This window comes from Psittacula echo, assembly GCF_963264785.1.
Source record: "Psittacula echo genome assembly, chromosome: 6".
In the NCBI taxonomy this organism is placed as follows: Eukaryota; Metazoa; Chordata; class Aves; order Psittaciformes; family Psittacidae; genus Psittacula; species Psittacula echo.
This window is the reverse complement of record NC_137743.1, coordinates 28,746,169-28,770,831: the sequence shown is the minus strand read 5'-3', so window position 1 is coordinate 28,770,831 and position 24,663 is coordinate 28,746,169. Positions and strand designations below refer to the sequence as shown.

General features: G+C 43.0%; 1 protein-coding gene across 1 annotated transcript; it reads left to right on the top strand.

Annotated features, from left to right (window-relative positions):
* Positions 1-30: 30 nt before the first annotated feature.
* Positions 31-18,810, top strand: IQCB1 (IQ motif containing B1). Its single transcript, XM_080621248.1, has 14 exons — positions 31-122; positions 693-973; positions 1,775-1,937; positions 3,648-3,777; positions 5,991-6,084; positions 7,154-7,253; positions 7,637-7,809; positions 10,452-10,564; positions 11,669-11,778; positions 15,435-15,577; positions 16,086-16,234; positions 16,695-16,823; positions 17,199-17,355; positions 18,429-18,810. The coding sequence occupies exons 2-14, from the start codon at positions 856-858 to the stop codon at positions 18,656-18,658; spliced, it is 1,809 nt and encodes a 602-aa protein (XP_080477374.1). The 5' UTR covers positions 31-122; positions 693-855; the 3' UTR covers positions 18,659-18,810.
* Positions 18,811-24,663: the final 5,853 nt, after the last annotated feature.

Below are 24,663 nucleotides of genomic sequence, written 5' to 3'. Positions count from 1 at the left end.
GGAGCCCCGCCCCACTCTGCCATGCGTCACGGGCAACTTGGGTTCGGATTGGACAGCGAGAATGCCCCGGTGTAGATTTCCACCAGTAGAAGCGGCGGAGGCGGTGGTCTTCATGCGGATATGTAAATGACACCTCCTCCGTCGGGGGAGTGCTGTGGTTGGTGGAGGGCGGCCGCGACCACACAGCTGTGAGGGGTGAAGGGGGGGGAAGCGGTTGGGTTAGAGTCGGGGGGTTCGGTTTTTCAGTTCCGTACCTCCCCCGTACTCCCCTGCCGAAGTGAGGGAGCCCCCGCGCGGCATGAGGCGGGTTGTCGGTGGGAGGGAAGGGGCTTCTTTGAGGGCGTCCGTGGCGGCCCCTTTCGTGGGGACCGATTTCTTGGGGACTGCGCAATACTGGAGCGGAGGCCGTGGGGACGCTGAGGTGGCTCGGTGGGCGCGGGCACCTCTCCTTCGCTGCCCTGCAGTGCCCATCTACCGCCCTTTCCATCTCCCCACCCATCGCCGCCCGCGGCTGAGGTGATGCCGGCGGCCCTCGGGCAGACCTCTCACGCTGCCCGCCCCGTGTGGCCTCTCTCGGGCTGTCCTGCTGGAGCCCTGCGCTGCCGGCAGAGCCGGTCCCGCTGCCGGCGGGCTCGAGAGGCGACGTGAGGGAGTGTGAATGGGGCTTTCTCCTTGTTTGTTTCCTTTCTCAGGGGGAGACCTACGGCCCAGGCGCAGAGCGGAGCGTCAGCTTCCAGCCGCTGGTGCTGGAGATTTGGTGGAAGTCGTGGCTTAAGGACCCCACGCCTGCACCGACGCAACTAAACGAGGGAAGAGGCTTAAATCGATGGTCTTGTGGGCTTCCCCCTGTTTCCTATGGCCAACGCGCCCAGCGCGGGGCTGGTAGCTGCCGACCCCCGGGTACTGGCCTTAGCTGCTCAGGTCACCGAGAGCAGAGAACAGGACATCCCCCTGCTACTTCTAAAGTTAAAGGGTAATTAATGTCTTTTCTAAAATAAAAGGATGAGGCAGTGGAGTATGGACAGTCCTGCTTCCTTCTGCCTCCTTAAAGACAGAAGGTCTTTCTGAGTATTTCTGACAGGGCTGGAAACTCTGTGAGGTTGATAATACCGCTTTTCCTAAGAGTGTTTAGGAAGGGTGAGTGTTCAACTGGGCGTTGAGTGGCATTTGGCTTTGTAACAATAAGAAGGAGATGCTGGGGAGCAAATGGAGAGGAAGTCTTCTCCTTCTCAGCTATCACCGTGTTTACAAGACCACTGCTGATGTGGGCAAGGATCTTGCACATGATCAAATCACTTCTGCCAGTACTTTTGGTAGAGAGATGGAGTGCTTGTCGGTATTCAGTTTTTAAGTCTTAACATAGAAATGCAATCACAAGCCCCTGTGTGACTCCCCCCTGTTCTTTCTTTTTGCCACATAGCCACTGCTTGTGGAAACTGTAGAAACAAGTTAGGTCCTGTTCTAAATTAGGATGTAATTATAAGGAAGCTATATGTTTCACAGTGGTTGTGGTTTCTTCTGGCATAGGAAATTCATACAAATGGACTATATCCCAGGTAATGTATGTTGTCCCAATTGTCATAGAAGCTAAAAAATGGATTGTAGCTGTAGGAGTGAAAAGTGCTGGGGGAAAAAGTATGCTGCTGTTAGCCCTTTTAGAATTACCTTCATCCTGGCTGTGTACACATAGATTTTGGAAAAAAAAAAAAAGAGATAGTCTGGCACATCAGAATCTCATGCTCTTCTTTGTCTATCTCCTGCTTTCTTCCCGCAGGAATTTTAAGTAGTGCTTCCTTGGGATCTGAAGAATCAAAAAAAATTAAACAAGATATATACAGTTATGATCTTACTCAGTACTGCATGCTGGTCCTTAGACAGGACCACTTTTGGCTGCATGGAGGCTGGGCTACTGCTGCCCAGCTAGCAGAGATACTAAGGTAAAAAAAAATGCTAAAAAGCTTTCTTCTCATATTCTTTATGGCCTTTCGTCTTGCTCTTTTTCTTTTCAAGCTGTAATACACTGGCTCCCATCCAGAACAAGGCTTGTTGTTCAGGAAAGGCCAGGGTTAAAGTGCAGGGAGCAGTCAAGAGCAGAGGGGTCATGCATAGCCTAATTGGTCCTGTTTAATTCATTCTCACTGTGTTTTATTGAGCTGGGTAAACTATTTGGTGGGAGCAGTTTTTGTGTTGGCTTTACCTTTTTTTGTGAACAGTGCTCATCAGTGTCACAGTTCTTACTCAGTCACTACTAATTTTGAACTGCAGTTATTTTAAAGAGTTTGTTCACTTAGATTTCATCTTGCAAAAATCTTCAGTGTGATTGACTCACAGCTTGGCTTCACTCTATTTAAATATGTATTTAGTAATCCTATTTTATTTATCTATTTACATTTTCAACATATGAGAGGACTCAGCTCATACAGACTAGACAGCTTGATGTAGTGATAGGATGAGAATGGCATTATTAAATGTAATTCATAGCTAGTAAATAAGACAACTTCACTTAAATACCCAAGGATCCAGTCTCATTTTCAATGTCAGGAAAAACAGTAAGTTTAAAATTTACCCCAAGTTATACTTGATTTTGGCTTAACTAGGGAGCAAAATTCTAAGGCATGAAGCAGTTAGGCAACCAGCTCTTATTTATGCCATATCTGCAGGATGAATTTTTAATGCCAGGAATTTGCAGTAAAAGATGCAAGATTTATCACCAGAGTTGTGTGGTAGATACTTAAATAATCCCCTTTAAGCTATTTCAGTTTGCAGAGAAAACTGAAATTTATTTTGGTTATAAAAATGTCCTTTTGTAGCTAGATGAATCTCGTCTTCATGCCCAGAATTTGCTTTCTGAGCCCTTTGGTAAGTAAAGCCTTACGTGTGTGCATTCACAAAAAGCTAACCAAGCCTGGGGAAGATGTCAGAAAGCAAAATTCATTAAAAGTTAGGAAGATTTTGGTTTTGTTACAGTAGTAGCAGTGTGCAGTACAGAATTGAAAAGCTTCCCAGTTGTAAAACATGCAGTTTCTTGTAAAAAGCCTTCTAGAAATGACCAACATGTTTGCTGTGAGTAAAATAAGAGAACTGAGATCTGAGGAACTGATCTGTAGCCCATGTGTATTCCTCAGTTAGAGGAAAGTTCTAGACAGCCTCACGGAAGTTTTTGTGGTAAGTAATATTTTTTAATGCATATTTTTATTACCTGATCTGCACCCCTGCATCATCAGCCTGCCTTTATCAGGTTTTTGTCTACTTTTTTGGTTTGCTTTTTTTTCCCTTTATGACCATTGAAGCCCTTCCCTAGCACATGGAACAAGCCTGAAGAGATCCTGTGAAGCTAAAAGAGAACATGCCTTGGATATTTTTTAAACTTAGACATGCTGTAATAAGTACCAATATACTTGCAGTTTCCAGCCTGCCACTGATTCCTCTTCCTTTTGGAGCAGCTACCTTGGAGCCAGTCACAGCAGTTAACCATTGTTCAGTGTTGAATTGACCCATGCCAGTGAAGCATTTATTCTCTCATGACGTGACATTCATTCAAAGCTGTTCAAATGGTGTATCTGGATGTATGAATTTGTTCTGAATTGAACCCTCAATTTGAGTTGATATTTTTTATTTTTTTTTTCCTCCTTCTTCTTCCATTTCAGTCATTGTTGTGTAGGACTAGAGGTGAAAGAAGATCCTGAAGAATTTCACAAGAAATTTCTTCCTTCAGCTATAGACAACCTGCTGGTTTTGGGAAGACGCCTGCAAGCACGATTTATCCGAGCAATCAAGGTATTTAAGTTTCGTAGTTAAAAGAGCAGAGAACCTCTGTAAACCTTCCAAGGTTTTTGTATAAGTAGGGTGTTATTCTAGGGACACTGTATTATGAACATTTATTTCCAAGAAATTACAGTACTTTTTTTTATGCCTTGGTGCTTTGGAACTGAACTAAGTCATTGTGGAGCATGTGGTCCATTACATGTGCAAAGCTAGTTTGGTACCATACGTTTGTTTAGAGAGTTTGGCTACTACTTTTCACCAGTTTTAAAGGTAGGAGGAAGGAATGCAATTATAAGAAGTATACTAGAATTAGAGTAGTACAATAGAGAAAAATGCCTTACAAGAGTCAGCACTGCAGTCACGGTAGCATCTTTTTAACTTTGCGTATAATTAGTTCAGTCTTTGTAAAGGCTCTGCTCCTACTGCTCTGTTCAGCTTTACGAAAAAATGTTTGGGGAGTCTTTAAGATTTTAAATCAGATTTGTTGAAGTTTGCTTTGCCATACAATTTCTGCTGCCAAATTGGCAAAAAATTCCCACAATGCTTGTTGCTTCTGAACCTGCACTTTGGGAGCCCCAAAGGCAGACTTTGTAAATTTGTAGATTTGGACACTTTCTGACATTTCCCTCCCTCTTTGCAGAGAAGGGTTTTGCCCAGGTTCTCTCATCCTTTTGAAGCATTCTGAGTTCCAGAATCAGAAGGAGGGACAACAAAAAAACCCCAACGAACAAAACCCACTAATAAGTTAAATAATCAGCCTCATGGGTTCTCATAGTTTCTTTTAATATCACCGTTTCCCTGTATTATCTCATTTCTTGGCTCACTGGTTTCTTGCACTTAGCCTAAGTTTTCGTATGGAGTATTGTGATGGACACCAGAACCACAATTAGTTCTCAGAAAGTATCAGTAGAGTAACATATTTTCTGTTAATTCAATACTTAGAAGTGCATTTAGTGCTTAAGAAGGAAGCTTCCTGAAGAACATCCCAGGAGACTCAAGTCTTATCCGCAATATGTAATTTCCCCCACACTTTCTTATTATGTCTCATCGTGCCTGCTACTTGAGTCATGCTTGTGGGCAAAGATTTCTTTTGAATGCAAATACAGTCTACATTATAATTAGTGCTTTGGCTTTTAAACCTTGTGGTCTCAGAGGTGACTGGGCACCCAGACTTGGTGCTTGCTCAGTGGAACTTTGGAAATCCCACTCTACCAGTAGAGATCTGTAGTTCATTCTGCCCTCGTTTGCTTTTTGTACAAGCCTTTGAAGTCAAGGGAAGTACTGAAATAGCTTCCAGAAACGGATGTGTTGCCAAAACACAGAACAGATAATATTACTTCTTATTACTGTGATTTTGTATCTCTCATTGTCAGTAAGAACCAAATGCAAATTTAAACTGTGATTGATGGCTGGGACTTACAGAATGAATCTAGGAATAGGCTTTCCAGAGCTTCATTTGTGAGCCTGAATTAATGTAGGAGATATCAGGCCAAGTGCTCTGTAACATTTGTCGGCAGCGTAGTACTATCAAAAGCCCCTTTGCTGTCCCACACACCAAGGTTTCATAGTTCCAGTGGCTCACGCCTGGAATACAGACTCTAGACTGTGCTCTTGTATGCGTGTTCATGTGTTCAAACCAGGACTCTTCCTGGTCATTTTTTCCACTCCAGTGTTATCGCAGGCAAGCATATAACATAGTTGGTTTAGCAAACTGATCAAACTTCAGCTTAATAGTGATTTGATGTTTGCTGCCAGACCTCCAAGGAGGAGGTGCTTCTGAAGCCTTGCCATATCAGTTTATAGGAACCTTTTTCATTTTTGCTATGTACTTGGCCGCACAGATTAAAGCTTAAATAATATATCTCCCACTTTGTATTAAATCCGTGATACAGTTCTACTGATCTGTTATTTGTCTTAGACCTCCTATGTTATCAAAAGTTTTTTTAAGGAGTAAACAAGATGTCTCTCTCCCTGTTATGACTTTTTTCAGGAATGGATGGGTTTTTTTAATATGATTACATTGTCTTCCATGATCTCAGGCCTTGAAGGAATCACAAGTTTTGAGGTTTTTTTGACTGATTCCCACAGTTTCACCAACTTCATTTTGGAATTTGAAGAAGTTTTGGTCTCCAAATCCCTGAATCGTACAAACCTTCCCACTACATCAGGCTGAAGTCTTCAGTGAAGATAACGTACACGTTTTTACCTGCTTGTGTTTTGCTTAGGATGAAGAAAAACAGGATTTTTTACGCTGGTTCCAAACAGTAACTAATGCCATCTGCTGGCTGCTCGGTGGGCATATTCAACTGGCAACATGTGGTAAGGGAAAAGTAAACCCATAAAACACTTGGAAGTTTATTTATGGCAAATACAGGTATCAACAATCAATCTTAAGCTACTCCCCACCTAGTTTTCTAAATTGGAGTGGGCATTAAATCAGTTTCTTACAGTAGTCCACTCAGCAGAAACAGCAATATGGAAAATGGCTAAGGTCCACTGAAGGGAAATACTACGGAGTTTCCCTTCTAGTATTTCAGAGGCAAACATTAAAAGTGTTTTCCTGTAATTTTCCTTTGTAATTTTACACCTTAAAAATAGTTTACTCGTAAGATACAGTTCATTTTTTTACCTGTGTGTGGTTAAAATATGCAGAAATTTGGTCAGAGTATGCTGCTGGCCCTGAAAAGGGGATAGAGTTGAAAACAGATTTATGAAGTTGTTGCCACAACGGGAAATTTTACAGATATTTAACAAACTTCAGTATACATTTCTGACCAAAATAAGCTTTCAGTTCAACCAGTGTTCAGCACACTGATTTTAAAAAGCAAAATCTGGTTTTGTTTCTGATAATAGAGCAAAAACCTGAGGATCACAAGATATGTAATTAACTAAAAACACATGCAGCCAGAAAGATTGCTGAATATGTATGCAGTGATACACTGGAATTAAAAAGATGGTTCTGTAATGACATTAGTGGACTTGCATTAAATAAGCCTGGTGTAACAAACTGTCGAGGTTGACGTCCTTATCTTTTCTGTATATTGTTGCCACAGTGATAATTCCACTGTTGTAATAAGGAACTGGTACTCATGTAACATAAAAGGTTTTAAAGCTTTTTTTCCATTGCAACACCAGTGCCTGAGGGATACCCAAACGCAGAAAAAACAGGCCTTAACACGTTTTCTGGATGTTGAAGTAGTTTACTTATGCCTGTAAGTTTCACTGTAAAAATTATAAAAGAGGGATTTTGTTCCAGAAACAGTATCTGACTTTACTTGCTGTGACTTATGTTCCATAATAAAGTTTGTTTGGTTTATGGTATTTTCAAGTCTGGTTCTGATTGAGTGATTTCTTGTTTACTTGGTTTTGGTTTGTTTTGCTTTTGCAGTACTGCAAAATGATCACTTCCTGCAGTTGTTAATAACAGATGATGTTGAAACAGCAATTCTAATGATGTCTATTTTACACAATCTTTTGAAGGTCAATAGGTTAGTAGTTTTCATATCATTGTTTTCTTCTGAATTTTAGATTTAAAACTCAGTTCATTACTGTTTGGTAAAATAGAATTTCTTCATATACAAGAATTGTGCTGAGTTCTTTCCTTAGTCTTTGTTGTGGAAATAGCTTTTATGTTCTTTTTTTCTATTTTATTTATTTTGTTAAATTGAGGGAATGGGAATCAGTTGATTGAAACAGTAGTACTGCCTGCATCAGATTGCTGGGCCAGCTAGTTGGGCATGTGGGCTTGTTGAATGCCTGACTTATCTAAAATCTAGTTAAAAAGTTATGAGCTGTTAAAAAGCTCATAATTTTAATTAACACTTCAATTCTGCTGCATCTCCCCCTCCCCTTTTCTTTTTCTTCTTTAAAGTTCTGTCTTGCTTCAGGTTGAGGAAGAGACCCTTCACTCTGTTTTGGATGAACTTGTTTATAAGCTTTCAGCTACCACCAATCCTGTCATAGGAAATGCTGCTACAAAACTGCTATTGGTGGTGGCAAAATTTTGCAAGCAGCTTGTGAAGTTACTCACAACTCGCTACAAAGGTTTGTAAACGTGCATGGCACCAATAACTTGGCCTCTTATGTTCAGTGTGAAAATACAAAGATTGAGGTTTCCCATCTCATATGGGATAAGTACCCACTACATATGGAAACTGCAGTGCCATGTTGGTGTTTTTAGTCCTTTCTATTCATTTTCATTGTACTTTAAGGTGCCACACCTCTTCCTGTTTCCTAGATTTATTGTCTTCTGTGTATTGAGGACTCTGCATGTGGCAACTTGTCTCTTAAAGCTGCTGTTCATCACTTCCAGCTTGATGGTCTTCTTTCTGTGTGATGTTCTGCATCTTTTTTTCCTGTGCAGGTTGGATATTGAAAGATCCTAGTAGCGGGGTGCCTGTTACTGCCCCAGTAAGAGCCAGGTATCAGACATCTGCCAGTGTGCTAGGGCTCACTTATCCAGAACCATCGAAGTTTTACTTAAGGCTAACTTCTGTTGCAGGTCTGCCAATCTGATAGGTGCTATTCTGTTACTGAGATGACACCTGTGGTTTTATATCCAAGACTGGAATGAACTTTTTCCAGTAATTCACAAAATGGGTTTATTGTTTCATCTCAATGCCTTTAGATGAGGAGGTATATCAGTATGCATATAATTTGCTCCATGTTATTCATTAGTTAATGAGGTGTTCCATTTAATGTTTCTGTCTCTGGCCTAGCAGGGAGACCCAGGAAACCCCTTTGTCCTCTGTCATGCCCTTGGAGACTAAAAAAGAGGCTTTGATGTTTGCCAGGTCTTTTATATTCTGGATGTTATTAATGGTCAAAACTACTTGTGAGGAGCCTCAGGTCTTTGGGGACAAGGACAGTGAGAAGTGGGTATGCTAGATGAAAAGGTCCAGTTCCCTTTTTTTGTTTGTATTGACTATTTATTTGGCAGTACCAGCCAGATAAACTTCTGGACCAGACTGGCAGCTTTGCCACCCTTTTGGCTACAGAATTGAGAAAGGAGAGCTTCCTGTTGGTATGAAATTAAGTATAAAGTGCCTAAATCTAGCATCACATTGCAGCTTCACAAGAAGCTGATGTGATAATCTGATCATCCCAACTGTAGCATGCTGGCTGGTCTGAAGAAATGCACATCTCCATCAGAGGCTTATGCTTTATTTTGCTGTAGAATCACAACATGCCACAGTCATTTAGAGACTCTTCATCTCACTTCTGTGCACATATCCTCTTTCCATGAGGAAAACAAACAAAAAAACCACCCAAAATTATTATTTTTTTTTCTAAAGTTAGAGTCCTTATGTTAGTTTTCACTCAGGCTTTGGAATCCTTCGGATAGTTTGAGGAGTAGCAGCAACAAAGAAAGCATTACAGCTTTTTCACCAGCTGGCTATCTCCATTGAAGTAACTTGGCTTCACAGTGGCTCAGAGCTGTTGGCAGTGTGAGGTACTTCAGTGCACGCTTTCAGTGGCAGCCTGCTGGAGGTGAGGACATCTCCTGACTCGCATCTCCAAGACTAGCGTGGTCTTTACATTGGGTTTCCGGGAGGGCCTGGTGTGTGTGTGTGTGTTGACACAGCTGAGAGGCACACTTGAGGTCTCCCTGTCAGTAGCTGGAAGGTCCGTATGGCTGTACTTCTGTACAGAAACTGACATATGGTTGCATCAGACCCATAGGACTTCTGCCTTGTGTAGCCGGGCTGTGCAGAGCTCAAGCAGCCGTAGGGCACCCCCTGACTCTGTTTGAAGTCTCACCTGTTTCTCTTCTGAAGAAGTTAAACTATCGTTGTCTTTCCAAAATGGTGCATGTGTGGTAGAACAGAGGTACCATTTCTGTTTGTGTGAAGGACTTTGTGCTCCATATCCAGATCCATGTATATAATTATACGTATGTGTTGGACTTGTCCAGTTTAAGCATGTGCTTATGACAGTGACTTAAAGATGGAAAAGTTGAATCTGCAGTTCTTTCAGGAGGCTATCCAAGCATGTGTCTACTTCCTGCCCCCTTTCCTTTTACATCCAACTCCCTATAGAACTCTCAGCCTCTGGGATTTGTCTGATACAAAGCTAAAAAGCACGTTACTGTCTTTTTGTATCCTCTGTGCAGCACAGGGAGCGCGTGTATGGGTGTATTGTGGTGTGTGTATTGTGGGGAGAGCACAAATGTCCTTTTTAGCTACTGCAAACCTAAAAAGCTGTTTTGTCTCAGGGATCGGATGCACATGTATTCACAGTTAGACTGAGCCATGCAGGTAAGACATCAAAGAATTCCAGTTATAAATAAATTTTTATTATGAAAAAATACAAAAGCAGTGCTAATAAAACCCAGCACTTGCATGGCACTTTGCATCCTTGTAGAACCTTAAAATGACTTACTGGTAAGACACCAGAGGTACATTGATAATGTAGCTGCCAGTTATGTAGACACGAGAGATAGTGCCATGGAGATACAAAACTATGGTCGCGGCATTATACTTCTCTGTGATGGTTGGAGCACCAGATATTCATTGATAATAACCTGCATTGAAACAAAAGATGTCTGATTGACGGTGTTCAGCTCTACTGTTCCTGTGCACATAGAATCAGATTTGATTTTTTTTACTTGAAAATTGTTGGTTTGAAATCCTGAAAAGAAAAATTCACCTTAGCAGTATCACATGCTTCTTCTCTCTCTTTCTTAGGATTAAAAGGGCTTTTAAGTAAACAGTGGACTGGCAAAGGATTTGACAGGGATCTTAATCAACTTTTGGATCTGCTGTACTTGGAACAATCCAATGGAAAAGGAGAAATGCAGGTGCTGAAGTTTAATGAGACTTTTATATGTGAAATCCTAGTTACATGTGATTTATGTATGTTTAGAATGGATTTACTCTATCACTTTGACACTTTTCAAAGCCTAGTTTATTTTTTCACTATAGTAATGGACTTTAAAATTTCACAGCTGTTTGTTTTCCCCCTACATCATTTTAGAAGGCATCAAGAAATTGCCCAATGATTAAGGGCCAGCGACTTGAGAGATTGACTTTCTGTTGCAGATTCATTGTAGATTTCTATACAACCATAGCTGGGGGGGGGGGGAATGGATTATTTTTGTTAAATATAGACCAAAAATAACTGTGTCTGCTTTTATCACATCAGTGTTACAAATTTAGATCTCTCAGTTCTAGGCAGTGTTCACGTAGAATCAAGTCATGTACAGGAAATGCTCAATAAGAAGAGCTGGATTGTGTTCCCTATGCATGAGACAATGTGTGTTCTACAAACTTCTTCACAAAATTTTACATGCAGGTTTCTCGGAGATAATGTTTTAAAGGCAGTCAGGTTATAGCTGTAGAGACCTGCTTTCATCTTCAACAGAGCAGTGTGTTCTGTGGTTTTGTTGGGGTTTTGTTTGCTTCTTTTTTTGAGGGTTTTGTTTGTTGTGGGTTTTTTAAGAAATCCATTTAAAAATAGAATTTTTTTTTTTTTTTTATCATGCTGCAAATGTAACATTTTTCCTCTGCTCATTCACCAAACTTGTCTTTCTGCCCTCTCTGGAGCAGGTATTTTGATTGAATCACCATTTGAAATACCAAGTGTTTCAGATATTTTAAATACAAATTTCTAACATTGCTTAATGCAGCTAATATGTATTTTATGTTTGTGCTGTAGATTCATTTCCCACAGAGAGCATCAATCCTGATGATCAGATTAGGTGCCTTTAGAGGAATACAGCGTTCAGGATAGCAACTGTTTTACAAGACCTGAAGTTCCTCAAGCTGTTAAAAATACTAAATTTCGATGCATTTGAAAACTCGGGTCTTTTTGCCAAGTGTTGAGATTGTTCCAAATACGCAAGCATTAATAGTGGTTTTTTTATGCAGAGAAAATATTCTACTAACTGCTTTATTCGTTTCAGAGGCAGCATCAAGCAGCTTGTATAATCCAGGCTATGTGGAGGGGATTTCAGACAAGGAAAAGGCTGAAAAAACTACCCCAAGCCGTGACTACTTTACAAAGAAGCTTCAGGTAAACAGTATGGTTTTGTAAAAAGCACTAAAGAGAAGGATTAGTAGGAAGGTTTGGTTTAGTTTTTCTCAGGTTACAGAGTAACAGGAAGAATTTGGCTCATACAATCCAATGTCCTTTTTGAAATAGGGCTTGCCAAGAGTTCCTTCCTCTTGAAGATGCCTTTTTCCAGTCAGCTGTTATTTCTGAAACATAAAGGTAACGGAATGCCAATATGAGCTGTTTCACTACAGATTCTTGTAGCAGAAACATCCGAAGTGTGCTTTTCCAGCAGGACCAAACTGCCACTTCTGGTGCCAAAAGCTCCAACTGTCCCTTTCCCAGCGGCCAAACTTCTCTGTGAAAAAAAACTTGTATCTATGACACTTTTATATGTTTTCTGTGTATTTCTGACACATAGAAAACTAAAAGCATGCCACTCTGTAGCATGGGATTGCATTAAACAGAATTAGAGGATGGTGTACTGGTAGTGGAATAGTTAACTTGTTCACAGTTAACTTGACACAAAATTCCACCATAAATTGAATGTGGAGCAGTCCTGGAGTTTCCAGTCTGCTATGCCAGAGCACTGCAGAAACCAAAGCCCATAGTGCTTGCTTAGTACACTGCTTGCACGACCTTGTTCCTCATTAATATTTGAAATCTCTGACTCTCAGAAGTGAGGTCATTTCAGTGACCTAGAAATAGTATCCTCTGACTTGGAGCACCAGAGAAGAATGAAGCTACATAAATGATTCTTGTCTTACTCAAAGCAGGATTTCAGCAGTGATGTTAGCACATGTTAGGCTAACTCCTGAGAAATGTAGTGTGAATTTAACATATGTCAAGGGTTCTAAATCAAGTCAGATTCCATAGCAGGTTTTTTCAGTCTTTTTTTGCGTATATTGAGCATTACCATGTCAAAGCTAGATCCTAGAAATCAATTAGTCAAATCACATTGCATTATGATCAAGGTGTTAGAAAGCAGACAGTTATGATTTGTTGCCTAGGCTGGCATTAAGAAGATACTGGACTATCTAGGATGCCATCTTTAAATTCTGGAAGATTTGCAGGGACAAGCATTGTGCCTATGGAGGGCCACTAGCTACTCCAGCTTTTGTGCTGGAATACCTAGGATAACGGCCTTGTCACTCCTTTCTACTGCACCATACACTTTGAGCCCAGAAAACTTGGATGATGGGCTAAGACATACCATAGTAGAGCGGAAGGGAAAGGGTGGTGAGGCTGTTGGCAGTCAACAAGCTACTTGACTTTCCTGTGTCACGTTTCCAGCGTGCCTCTTAAGTAGTTCTTGAGTCATTTAAATGGACTTTTGAATATGTTTTTAATATTGAGAGGAATAGAAATGTATTCATATCCTTGCAGCTGTGTGTTTATAGCTCAGTCAGTCCCAGTGTATTGAGTAAATGTAGTAACTGTACCACTCTAGTGTTGGATTTTTTTCCGTCTAGGTCAAAGCTGCAGTTAGTGTTATGCTGAAAAATAGTGTAAGTACGACCTCAGAAAAGCTTTCAGGAAGTCCTTTTAATTTTTAAGAGTGAGGGTTTGATTATATTCACAGATTTATTTTAGAACAAGTGTGGTTAAATATTCCTGAGGTTGAAACTCCAAACTTGGCTCACCTGCAGCTGCAGTGGAACATCTTAAACTCTGCATGTTATATTTCAGAGGGATGATCAGAGGGAGGCTGATCTGTGCCAGGAACTACTGAAGGAAGCTTGGATCTTATTCTCTGTGTGTTTTGCTTCTGTTCAGAGGCTTTTCTCTGTCACAGTGTGGTCTTGTGCAAACAAATATGTCTTATTATTAGAAGAAACAGAGAATGAAGAAAAGCATGTGTTTTGCAGATTTCACAGGAAAGAGCCAGTATCAGAGAAACATTTAAATACCTGACAGACACTATTGGTAGTTTCACAGATGCACATCTAAGAAGTTCATGAAACATTCTTGTAGTTTCCTACCTAGTGGAGCTGATTAATAATTTCCCCTAGATATTTTTATGTCATCAAGAGTCCTGTCTGAGCCTGTGACATCATTCCACTTAGAAGTGTAATATGTGCCTGCCTGGATTAAAAATGCACAGATTGACAGCTCTAATTCACACAGATGTGTTAGCTAAAATTTCCTGAAGACCATTCTGATGTAATTGTATGCATCATGATCTGTCTTGGTAGGTAGCTGTGTGGGCACACTTCAAGTCTGCATTACGGTCATAAAAGAATTACCACCTCGTGGTGGAGGTTCTTTTATCAGTTAGGGCCAGACTTTTAAATCCAGATCATCACTTTTACACAATAGCTTCCACCTCACTTTCCACCACCCAGTTGCAGAGACCAAGCAGAAAATATGGTTGGGGAAAATTACAACTCAATTTATACTAGTGATGGGGAACTTGCAACTCAGTAGTACTGAGAGTCTAAAGGTATGTGACATGCAGCAATACCAAATTTGCTGGACATTAGTTCTAGTCTAGCCTTTTCAGTCCTTTCTGGCACCCCTTAGGCTTGTGCTCTGTCCATCTGTTCTCTTTCCTAGTGCTTCAGATGCTCCTTTTGTTGTCCCTGCAAGAATGCTAGAGGAGAGAAAAACTTCGGGCTGTGGGCCCGGTGGGGTTACTCAGGCCTTGAGTGGGCAAGTGATTTTGCTGCAATAGGAAGAGAGGAGGGGTCACATCATCACCTTGTTGTGGGATAAACTTGTAAAGTTTTAAGCATGAAGCTGCTAATGAGGTCAGGTCCATTGGGATGAGAAGGGGTAGTGAAGGGAGGGGGAGTCCTGGCTCACAGATCCTCATGTGTCACTGAGATGGTGTCGAATTGGTCTCGGTAATTATGGGTACCAATACATAATATAGTTAGTATTAACATAGTGATCTATGTATTAACACGTTAGTGTGTATATATAATTGATATACAGGTAACTTAAACGCTCTAGGGACAGTTACAGAATTTTCAGTTGTCTCATCTGTGAAACATCTGCTGGGGCTTTTCCAATGGCAATCACAGTGGGGCAACATCCTAACATCGAATTGCAACAAGTAGTACAAAGCAGGAAGAAATCACAAGAAAATTCTTTCCTGGCTTTCTGTTAACAAAGTTGATGGAGAAAATGCATCAGTCTGTTTTTCCTGGAGAAAAAAAATCCCTCCAAATTGAAGAAGTGAGCCTTAGCAGCAACATTCTGATCTACCCTTTGCAGTCAGTACAAAAATCATAGTATGATTATGGAAGGCAGGTGCCATGCATGCTGATGGATGCACTAGAAAAGGTACTGGAGCACATGGCTAATTTTGCTTTACCTCTTCCTCAGATGATGGAATCAAAATTGTTGTTCTAGTTCGTGCTGGCTGTGAATGTCCCACATGGAGCATCATTCCTTTCAGGGTCCTTAGAACTTTAAGTAAAAGTATATCCTCTGGTTTGATACAAGGTTTTGTGACTGGCTCAGAGTTTTTCATGACTGTAGATAGTGTGGTGATTTGTTAGCTTGCAGGTGATTTCTCATCATTTGGTTTGGTCCTCCAGCCAACAGCTGGGATGGCAGATTATTTTGGGGATTTCCTCCCTCAATGCTGGACCATTTAACACAAAGAGAAAGAGAGATTCTTTTAAGGAACGAACAACTTAAGCTAATTTTAATGTATTTGTGTATTGCAGAGCCAAACGGCAACAGAAGCTGCAGCATTTGAAAAAGCAGAAGGAAGATGAGGCTCTAAAACTGCAAATGCAACTTCAGAGACAGAGGGCCATGAGACTGTTCCATGAACGACAGTTGGCCTTACTGAAAATAATCCATGCCAGTATGATTTAGATTTAAACTATATTAGAAGATTAAGCTGTCTCCATCTCCTTAAGAACAGTTTCTTCAAATTATTTCCTAATCTTGGGTGTATGTTTGCACTGTAGTCTTACTGTCTCTTCTCCTGACCCAATTACCTGACAGAGAACATGCTAATTCTGCAAGGGCTCAGTAACTACTGATCAAGATCTGCTGCCTTCAAAACAGTGCAGGAGAAGGGGAGACCCAGTTTTCTTGGGTTACAAAGCTCCATTGCAGCTACAAGTCTCTGAGACACAGAATCATAGAATAGTTAGGGTTGGAAAGGACCTTAAGATCATCCAGTTCCAACCCCCCTGCCCTGGGCAGGGACACCTCATACTAAACTATATCACCCAAGGCTCTGTCCAACCCAGCCTTGAACACCGCCAGCTTTTTTAGTACTATCTAGTTTAAATAGAGTAAAAAATGTAACTCGTTAAGAGATTCCAACCCACAGGCTCATAACTGTAGTTTTATTACATTTGTAGGTCAGGTAGATAAGTACATGGAGGAAATGGAGGGGAAATCAGCATTAACTATCCAGAGATTCTGGCGAGGATATAGAGCAAGAAGAAATTTCCATCAACAGAGACAATCTCTTAAGGAGTATAAAGCAGCTGTTGTCATCCAGAGAGCAGTAAGTATATACTTTGTTCTAACATTCTATAGAACTGAGTGGATTATTGCAATGCCTCAGAAAGTTCTGCTTATTCTCTTACTGTTGATGTAGCCATAATTTATTAAAAAATTATTAAAAGGATGACAGTCTAGAGCCACAGGTTACTTTGACATGTGACACCCTACATAGATTACAAAAGCCTAATACAGGCTTGTAACTAAAATATAAAAGCTGCCACTACGAAATGTAAGGTTGGAATTTCACCATTGTACATCTGAGTCAGTAGTTTATTATGAGTGTTCTTACTATTTAGCACTCATGCTGACCATTGTATGTTGTCTTTTCAGCATCACAGCTACCCTTATGCTTTAACAGATGCAGGACTGGAACATTTTTCTTTCATTAATTGATTACAAACAAAGTGATAAGACAAACTTCCTGTCTGTGATTATTGTATTCTCATATATTCTTTACAAAGGCTTGTAAATTCCTGGAAAAACGAAGAAGGAGGAGATCTCTTTCTCCTTGGAAAGATCCCAAGGGACTGACTGATGAACAGAGGCTAGCTTTGCAGCAGAAGGTGGATGACTACATCAAATTGCATCCGGTCTGTTTCTTAGTCATTTCATAATTTGCATTAATGATGCAACATTAAATACTGTAGAGATGAAATATCGTCAGCTTCATAAATTCAAGATAATACATATGAGGTATGCATAAATTAATCCTGCTTGTTTGACAGCAAGACACTGAGATATTGGGGATTTTAACCATTAATCTAATAAAAAGGGTCAAAGCAAACTGTAATTGGGAAATTTATATACTTGATGATGGATAGCTTTGGAAAGAGCTGCAGAGGAAGCAAAGTTACTGAGTTAACAATTAAGAATAGGATTTGCATTCCTTGTTTAGACATTATTCTGCCCCCAAAAGATTTAAAGTAACCAGGTCCTAATGGTAATAAGCTGTTATTCTCCTCCAGGCTTCCCAAATGTCAGAAGAAAGGAGTAAAGAATTACATATGCAAGCCCAGGAAAAGTTGGCAGAGTTCCTGCTGAGGAGCAGACTGGATCAGAGAGCAGCTCAGCGAAGAGAGACGTTGCTGGTTCAGGTCAACACTGATGTGGAGCTACTAATGAGTATGTGACTGTTCTGGTCATGGTTTTAATTACCATTTAGATTAAACTAATTTAGAAAGAAAATTAGAGGGAATGGTGGTAAAGCCTCATTTCAAAACTGAAATGTCTTTCTTCCTGTGCCATATGCCTTTATCTTGATATTTAGGCTTTGTTAGAGGTTACCAAAGCGTTGCTACGTCCTAAGTGTACACACCTGCTTTTCAACGAACATCATCTTCTTCTGCTAAAAGTCTCTCTCTGATATGTTCACACGAAAAGCAATGGCCCCGTAAAAGGCATTAAAATTTCTAAGGAGGATATCTCGCACAAGCCTCCTCTTCTACATTTGTTTTGCTTTGGTCTGTCTTGTTGTAAGCAAGCCGCTGGTTGAAGCACTCTCATCTTTTCCAGATAAAGAGGGAAATCTTTGAACTATGAATTCCAAGTCATGTTTTCATTTTCTCCAGCCTGGCTTTGTTTGAAGCAGAATTCACTCTTGTGCTGTCTTAATTCCAGACAAGTAGCCCAGAGTGAGAGTGAAAATAGCAAACTGCAGCCACCAGAGAGCACCCAAGCCAGACAAAATTCAGCAAGTTACTGAATTCCATTATTCAGTCTGTCATGTGCTGTGTCACAGGAGCTCATCACTCCCTGACCAGGCAAATCAGCAACATACTCTTACACAGGGCTGGGTCCTCCATGCAAGGAGTTTGCTGCACCAGAGCAATGGAAGCACTCTGCTGATGTCACCTTGCACCAGGAGTGCTGATCCAGCAGTAATGGCCAGGAACTCCTCTTTCTATTAAGTCATACTTTCACAAGAAGTCATTTTGGTGGATGTCACCACTGCACCTGAATGAAAGTCCTGCTTTCTCTTCCTTCCTCTCCCTCCCCCATTATGTATTTATTTTCTCAGATTAGCTTTAATTTGGATCACTTCTCCAATCAGGTTTATAATGCAACTGTAAAATTGTGATGCCAGCATAGGGAAAGGAGTGGTCTAGAACACTGGGAAGGTGGGAGAGTAGTGTTGCTTCTTTTTTCTGTTTGAAATATTCTTAAGACCACAAACAAAAAAAATCTTATTTTTACAGATGCTCCAGGGTTAGCAGAGACCACGGAAAAAGATATTGATGTCTTTATGAGTCGATCAGTCCCTGTAGCTACCAAGGCAAGACAATCACACAACACTATGCTGAAACACACTCGCTGGCCGTGGTGGAAGAAGCTTGGAGATGAGTTTATGGAGGATGATGTCATTCCTGATGATGATCTAAATGCAGAACTGGGAACTCTATTTGTTGGTGGAAGGAAATTCTGTTAGGTAACAGGCAGAAGAATAATTTACTCAACCAGACTCATGGCTTGCACCATGCACTCACTTGCGTGAGTTTTTTAAGGAAGAAAAATATCTGAATTCTTAGACAAAGCACTGAAAAAGACCAAAGCCTTATTTTAGTGCATTTGATTTCTCTTATTAAGGATCTTATTGTACATCAATAATTAGATCCTATTTATTGTGCTGTGGTAAATAGGATTTATATGCTGTAGTTGTAAATTAGGATACTTTGTAATTTGTATCACTTTAGAAATAAATTCATAAGCTTTGGCTTTTCAGTTCTTATTCACACTTGGATGCATAAAGAATGATGCCATTGTAAAAGCCTGGGCTTTTATAGCAAGGCCTTTGATAAGGTGGTGTGCTTTGAGATGAAGATGGGTTTAAAACGGACCAAGACACCAACAAGAAGTCAAGCAATGAGAAACTGAACATTAGCCAGCTTCAGTGTGCGCTTACAGCCGAGAAGGCAAACCGTATCCTGGGCTGCATCAAAAGGAGCATGACCAGCAGGTTGAAGGAGGTGATCCTGCACCTCTACTCTGCTCTTGTGAGACCTCACTTGGAGTATTGTGTGCAGTTCTGGTGTCCTCAACATAAAAAGGACATGGAACTGTTGGAACAAGTCCAGAGGAGGGCCATGAGGATGATCAGGGGACTGGAGCACCTCCTGTATGAAGACAGGCTGAGAAAGTTGGGGCAGGAAAGAATGGAAAACAATTTTAGCAGGAAAGAATGGAAAACAAATAAATAGAACTAGCAGGCAGAAGCCCAAGCACATTCAGATGCATCTGATAAATTGAAATTAATAACTGGACAGCTGCCAAGAGGAAGAGCTGTGCTCTTGTTAATTTTTTTAACAGAGCTGTGATTTGGAAGGCACCGAGTTGGCTCTCAGTTCCTTTCTTGGGGAAGTGACTCCTGGAACAATCCATTAAGTATGTGACAGGATACTCGCACGTGCCTGTGAAGTCACATGCTGTTCTGCACAGTCCTGCTATTAGTTTTCATCCATGCCCATAACAAGACAGGAGCTCTACAACCACAACAGTGGAGGGGCCAGGGGCAGTCCCCCCGTGCTCCAGGGGGTGAATGGAAGCTGTCCCACAGCAGCTGCCAAGCTCTGGCACTGGAAAAAGCCCAACGTCTCTGGATGAGCTGCAGCAAGCTGGCTGTTCCCTTGCAAATCCATGAGTCCACTGTGTGTCCCCTCATAGTCCCCTGTGCTGCACAACCACCAAACCATTTTGAGAGAGCAACCTCTCCTGATATGTTTGTTCCTAACCACCCTCATTGTAACAGCTCTTGAGCACAGGGGGATGTTGACAGAGGTGCTTTGCTGAATGTATTTTATATAAAGAGATGAGCCCCCTAGCCACTGGTAAATACCAAGTGAATTATAGAGCCATCTTACCAAAAAGCCATTTATTGTAATGGTCTCTGCCACTCACTGCCATTGGAGTGGATAATGAACTTCCCCTTTGGAATATGCAATTTGCCGGATAATGGGCATTTTTAAGTTAACATGGAGCCTGGTGAAAGGTGCAGTCTTGCTGGAGGAATTTGGGTTGCTGAGTTGTTTATTACCAGCCCAGCAGCGCAAATTTTGCTACTGCCATAGTAAATAAAAATGCCTCTTCTTACGTTGTGCTCGTCACCAGGAGATCTCAGTCATTTAAACTGGAAGAGGGTAGATTTAGATTAGATAGTAGAAGGAAATTGTTTACTGTGAGGGTGGTGATCCACTGGCACAGGTTTCCTGGAGAAGCTGTGGCTGCCCTATCCCTGACAATGTTCAAGGCTAGGCTGGACAGGGCTTGGAGCAACTTTGTCTAGTGGAAGGTGCCCCTGCCCCATGGCGTGGGGCTTGGAACTAGGTGGTCTTTAAGGTCCCTTCCAACCCAAACCAGTCTAAGGTTCTACAATCTTCATTTTGCAGACCATGGAAACTGAGGCAAGAAAGCCATGAGGGAACATGCCTTGGCCATATATAATTTTATAACCTGTTACTTGCTCCTGTTACTGTCTCAGGCAAAGCAAGCCAGAAAGGAGTCACTGCAGCATGCCAGGGCAGAGCTGGGAAATGCTCTCAGATGATAGTTACTGTAGCCAGCTTGGAGCCTGGGCCAAGCAAACGAGATCCTTGGTGAACGAGATTTGGCATAGCTTGGCTCATCCTCCTTTCGGGTCTTCCTGCTGGCAATTTATTTCACTGCAACTCCTTCTGGGATAAAATAGCCCTGCCTGAATAATGAGAACAGATGTGGATAGCTGAACAGAAGCCATCTCTAGCCCCCTACCAGGTGAGCAGTCCCATGTGGGTCACACAAGCACCCAAAAAAAGACTGTAGGAGAGGCCCAGAGCTGAGATGGGTCCAGCCCTCCTCCTGCCTGTCTGCTTGCCATAGACCACAAGCATGCCCAGAAAGCTGGGAACTGTTACTCAGGCACAAACATGCAACTCGGTAGGAAAGGGGCAGAATTTGGTCATGCCCAGCAGGTCTGGGCTCTGCCACTGTTGCTGGTGGAGTGACAAATGTGGGGGGCATGCTGTGGTGTGAGAAGAGGCGGCAATGAAGCTGGAGCTATGAAGGCAGTGGAGCTCAGGTCGTTAAATATTGATGCCATCTAAGCTGGCCTGTGGGGGCGATTTAGCTGAATTGCAGGTTTCTGTTGCTCTGATAAATTGGACCAATTTGTCATGTGGTTTTGTTTCTTCCCTCTCTTAAGTAAAGCTATATGGGAGCAATCTGGAAAACAAAATGCTCTGATGGATATGGATAAAAAAGAAGGGATGATGACTGTTCTTCTGCTGAAGGTGCCACCAGAGTCATGGAGCAGGAAGAAGGCAGCAAAGGAACAATAAAAAAAATCACTCTGCCCTTCTGGAGCCAGACAAAAAGCAGTGCTCTCTGCTGGCTCCTGCAATGGAGGAAAATTCCTGTTTGTGCAGGCAGATACTTTTTTTTCCTCAGCTTTAGCTGTAACTGGACTCTGCAAACAACAGAATGCTCATCTCCAGTAGAGACACAGGCATGCGCTTGAGACTATGCTAAGTCCAAGGGCGTGTCCTGGCTGTAACAGGAGCTCTGAGCTCTCCTATCTGCCGACAGGAGATAGCTCCGATGCTATTTCACTGCTCCTCTCCCAGTCTTCTACTGTTGATTTCCATGGAAGCAGAAACTGGCACTGACATCTGCTGTCCACCACAGAGTATCACATCAAGTACAAGGAGAAATGAAAGCTTTCTCCAAGAAGCGAAACTGGGGCTACTATAAATTAGTATGCATCACAAAAGGAGGCAGCTCTTTGTAAAGGGAGCTGCAAAGATCACTGCAACAGGTTTCAAGGTTCTTTGTGCACAGTAATGCTGGGTCATCCTCCGGGCATCCTTGCGCACAGTGAAAAACTTGTTAATAAAGAGATTGTTTACTAAACAAGTGATATAAGGGCCCAGATTTACCTCGAGCAATTAAAGGATGGGTGTCTCCTGGCCACTCTCCCCTGCCCTCCCTGCAGGCAGGGATGGAGACGCTACCACTGCCTTCCGAGGACAGGATGCAACGTTCAGAGCTGCCATCAGGATACCGCAGCCCTGGGAATTCTTCCCAGCTATGCTGGAGGACTCCTCTGTGACCTTGAGCCTCTGTCTCTGCCTCTGTCCTTTCCTCTCTCAGATGAGGCTTACGGAGGAGATTTTGTGTGGTGCGTTTGTAATTTAAGAGCCTCAGTGAAGGATGTTGTGTGAGCGCAGTGCCACTGAAATCCCTTTCTACAAAGGTGAAATGGGAGTTTGACAGGCCCCAGAAAGAAAACACATTTGTATAATCAGATGTTGGACACACAGAAAGAGCTTAGGTTTGCCATGCTGTTTATTTCTTTCTGAATTCAGTTTTTCTCTGCAGAATTTAGTTCTTCTGTATTTAATTATGTCCTCAAACAGAAGCAATCTCTTTACTTCCTTAATAAAACCCATGAAAGGGAGCAAATCTTATCAGGAAAACTTCATTTAACATGTTTCACCAATCCAGAACCTGCCTGTTCAGAACAAGGTGAACATACACACATAAAAGATAGGTAGTAAGTCACAGCTCAATCCAACATTACACGATAGAGCCAGTGAACTGCAACACTTAATCCTAGAGACAATCAAAGCAACCACGGAGTTTGCCAAGTTGTTACTGTCTGACAGGGAAGAGGCATCCAAATTGGCACTGCTGCTCCTAAAATGAATAACAAAGAGCTTCGAATGCAGGAGATACAACTCATTTCCACGCTCAGGAGCAGAGGAAAAAGGAGGCATTACCATTGCCTTGGCTTTATTCTCTGAGCAGCTCCACTGGTTTCAGTGAAACTGCCCGCTATGTGTACAACCTGTGACAGGAAGATAGCCACCAAAGTCACCAGAGCCATGTCTGCTGTAGGAAGAAAGAACAGGCAATCTGTAACCAGGTACTAGGGACTTCGAGGTGCTCAACCTCAGGAAAAGCTACCGGATATGGAAAATGAGGGATGCCGAGCACGGTAAGAGGAAGCCGAGAGATAACCCAAGCCAGGCTGGGAAACCTCAGGCACACTCGGCAAGGAGGGGCGCAGGGCTGGGGGGGGACACCAGGCCTGCTCCCCTCACAGCACCGCACCTCACCGCACTCCGCTCCTGGGGTGCGCGGCGGGCGGGGCCCCGCGGCCGTTGCGGAGCGGCCGTTACCCCACCCGCGCCGCACGCGCCACCGCCGCGCGCCCGCCGTTGCCGTGGTGACGGGCTAAGCCGGGGCCTGTCTGCGGCGCGGCGGGCGCAAGAGGGGGCGGGCGGCGGCGGCAGGCCGGCAGCTCGGCGCTGCCGGGGCATGCACAACAAAGGCGGAAGGCGGCGCGTCCCGGACGGGCTCCGCAGGTAGGCAGGTGCGGGCGGGTCCCTCTCAGCGGCGGCGGCTGCGGATGCTGCCGCTGCCCCTGCCCCTGCCCCTGCCTCCGCCCCCTCCGCACCACGTTCCCCTCCGCCGTGCCGCGAGGGCAGTTCTCCTCAGGAAAGAGCCACCCGGCGCGCGGGCTACAGCCTCAGCCCCGGTTCGGCGCTGCACCTTCTGGGCGAGGGACTGCAACAAAGGCAAATGGCTGCGTGCCGCGGAGGGCTGCGGGGCTGGCGGTGACCCCCATACCTCTGCCCGGCTCCTGCACCTCTCCGCGGCGGAACCGGGCTCAGCCTTTTATGTATTTATTTGTCCGTTGGGTGTCGTTGCCCAGGTGCTCTGCTTGACCCGGGCGCAATGGCTAGCTCCGCGCCCAGCCCGGGGAGCGCTGCGGGAGCTGGGACGCGCACACACGCTTTCCAAACCCTTCCACGCTGATACCTGCTCGCTGCCGGGGTCTCGCATGCCCCCCGCCCCCTGCCTTCGCCGGCTCCTCACTCCCGGCTCTCGGCCATGGCTCCTGTCCTTGCAGAAGAGCGACCTGAAGCGCTCTGCTTTGCTGTGGGCGAGTCGTTGGCTGCTGCCCTCCGGGCGCAGCGCTTCGGAGGAACGCCTCGGCTTTTTCTCTCCGGATCCTAGAACAGCAGCCGCAGGGGCAACTTTGCAAATTGGCGTTAGAGCCTTTTAGATGCCATAGGGCTTTCGTGCTGTGTAAGGTGGAATATTGTGTGCTGGTACGGTATTAAGCTGAGTTTAATTGTTGTAAGGGGTAGCTGAGCAGCACCTAGCTCTTTAAACCTGCAGGGTGCAAGTGAGTCATTTCTCAATTCGTTTGCATGTGATTCATAACGTTTTCAACTCCAGGATGCATTTTTCCAAATTTGTAATAGGTTTCATACCTGAACTATTAGCAAGGACATCTGTTTGAATCCACAGAGGCACAAGTTTTACTGCATAATTGAAAACAGTAGCTATGATTGAATTCCCTGGAGGGAAATCTATAAAACCTGTTCCTACAATTATATTTAAGCTGCAACAAAGCAGCGCTGGGTACATCTACACTTTTGTCTTCCCTTATTT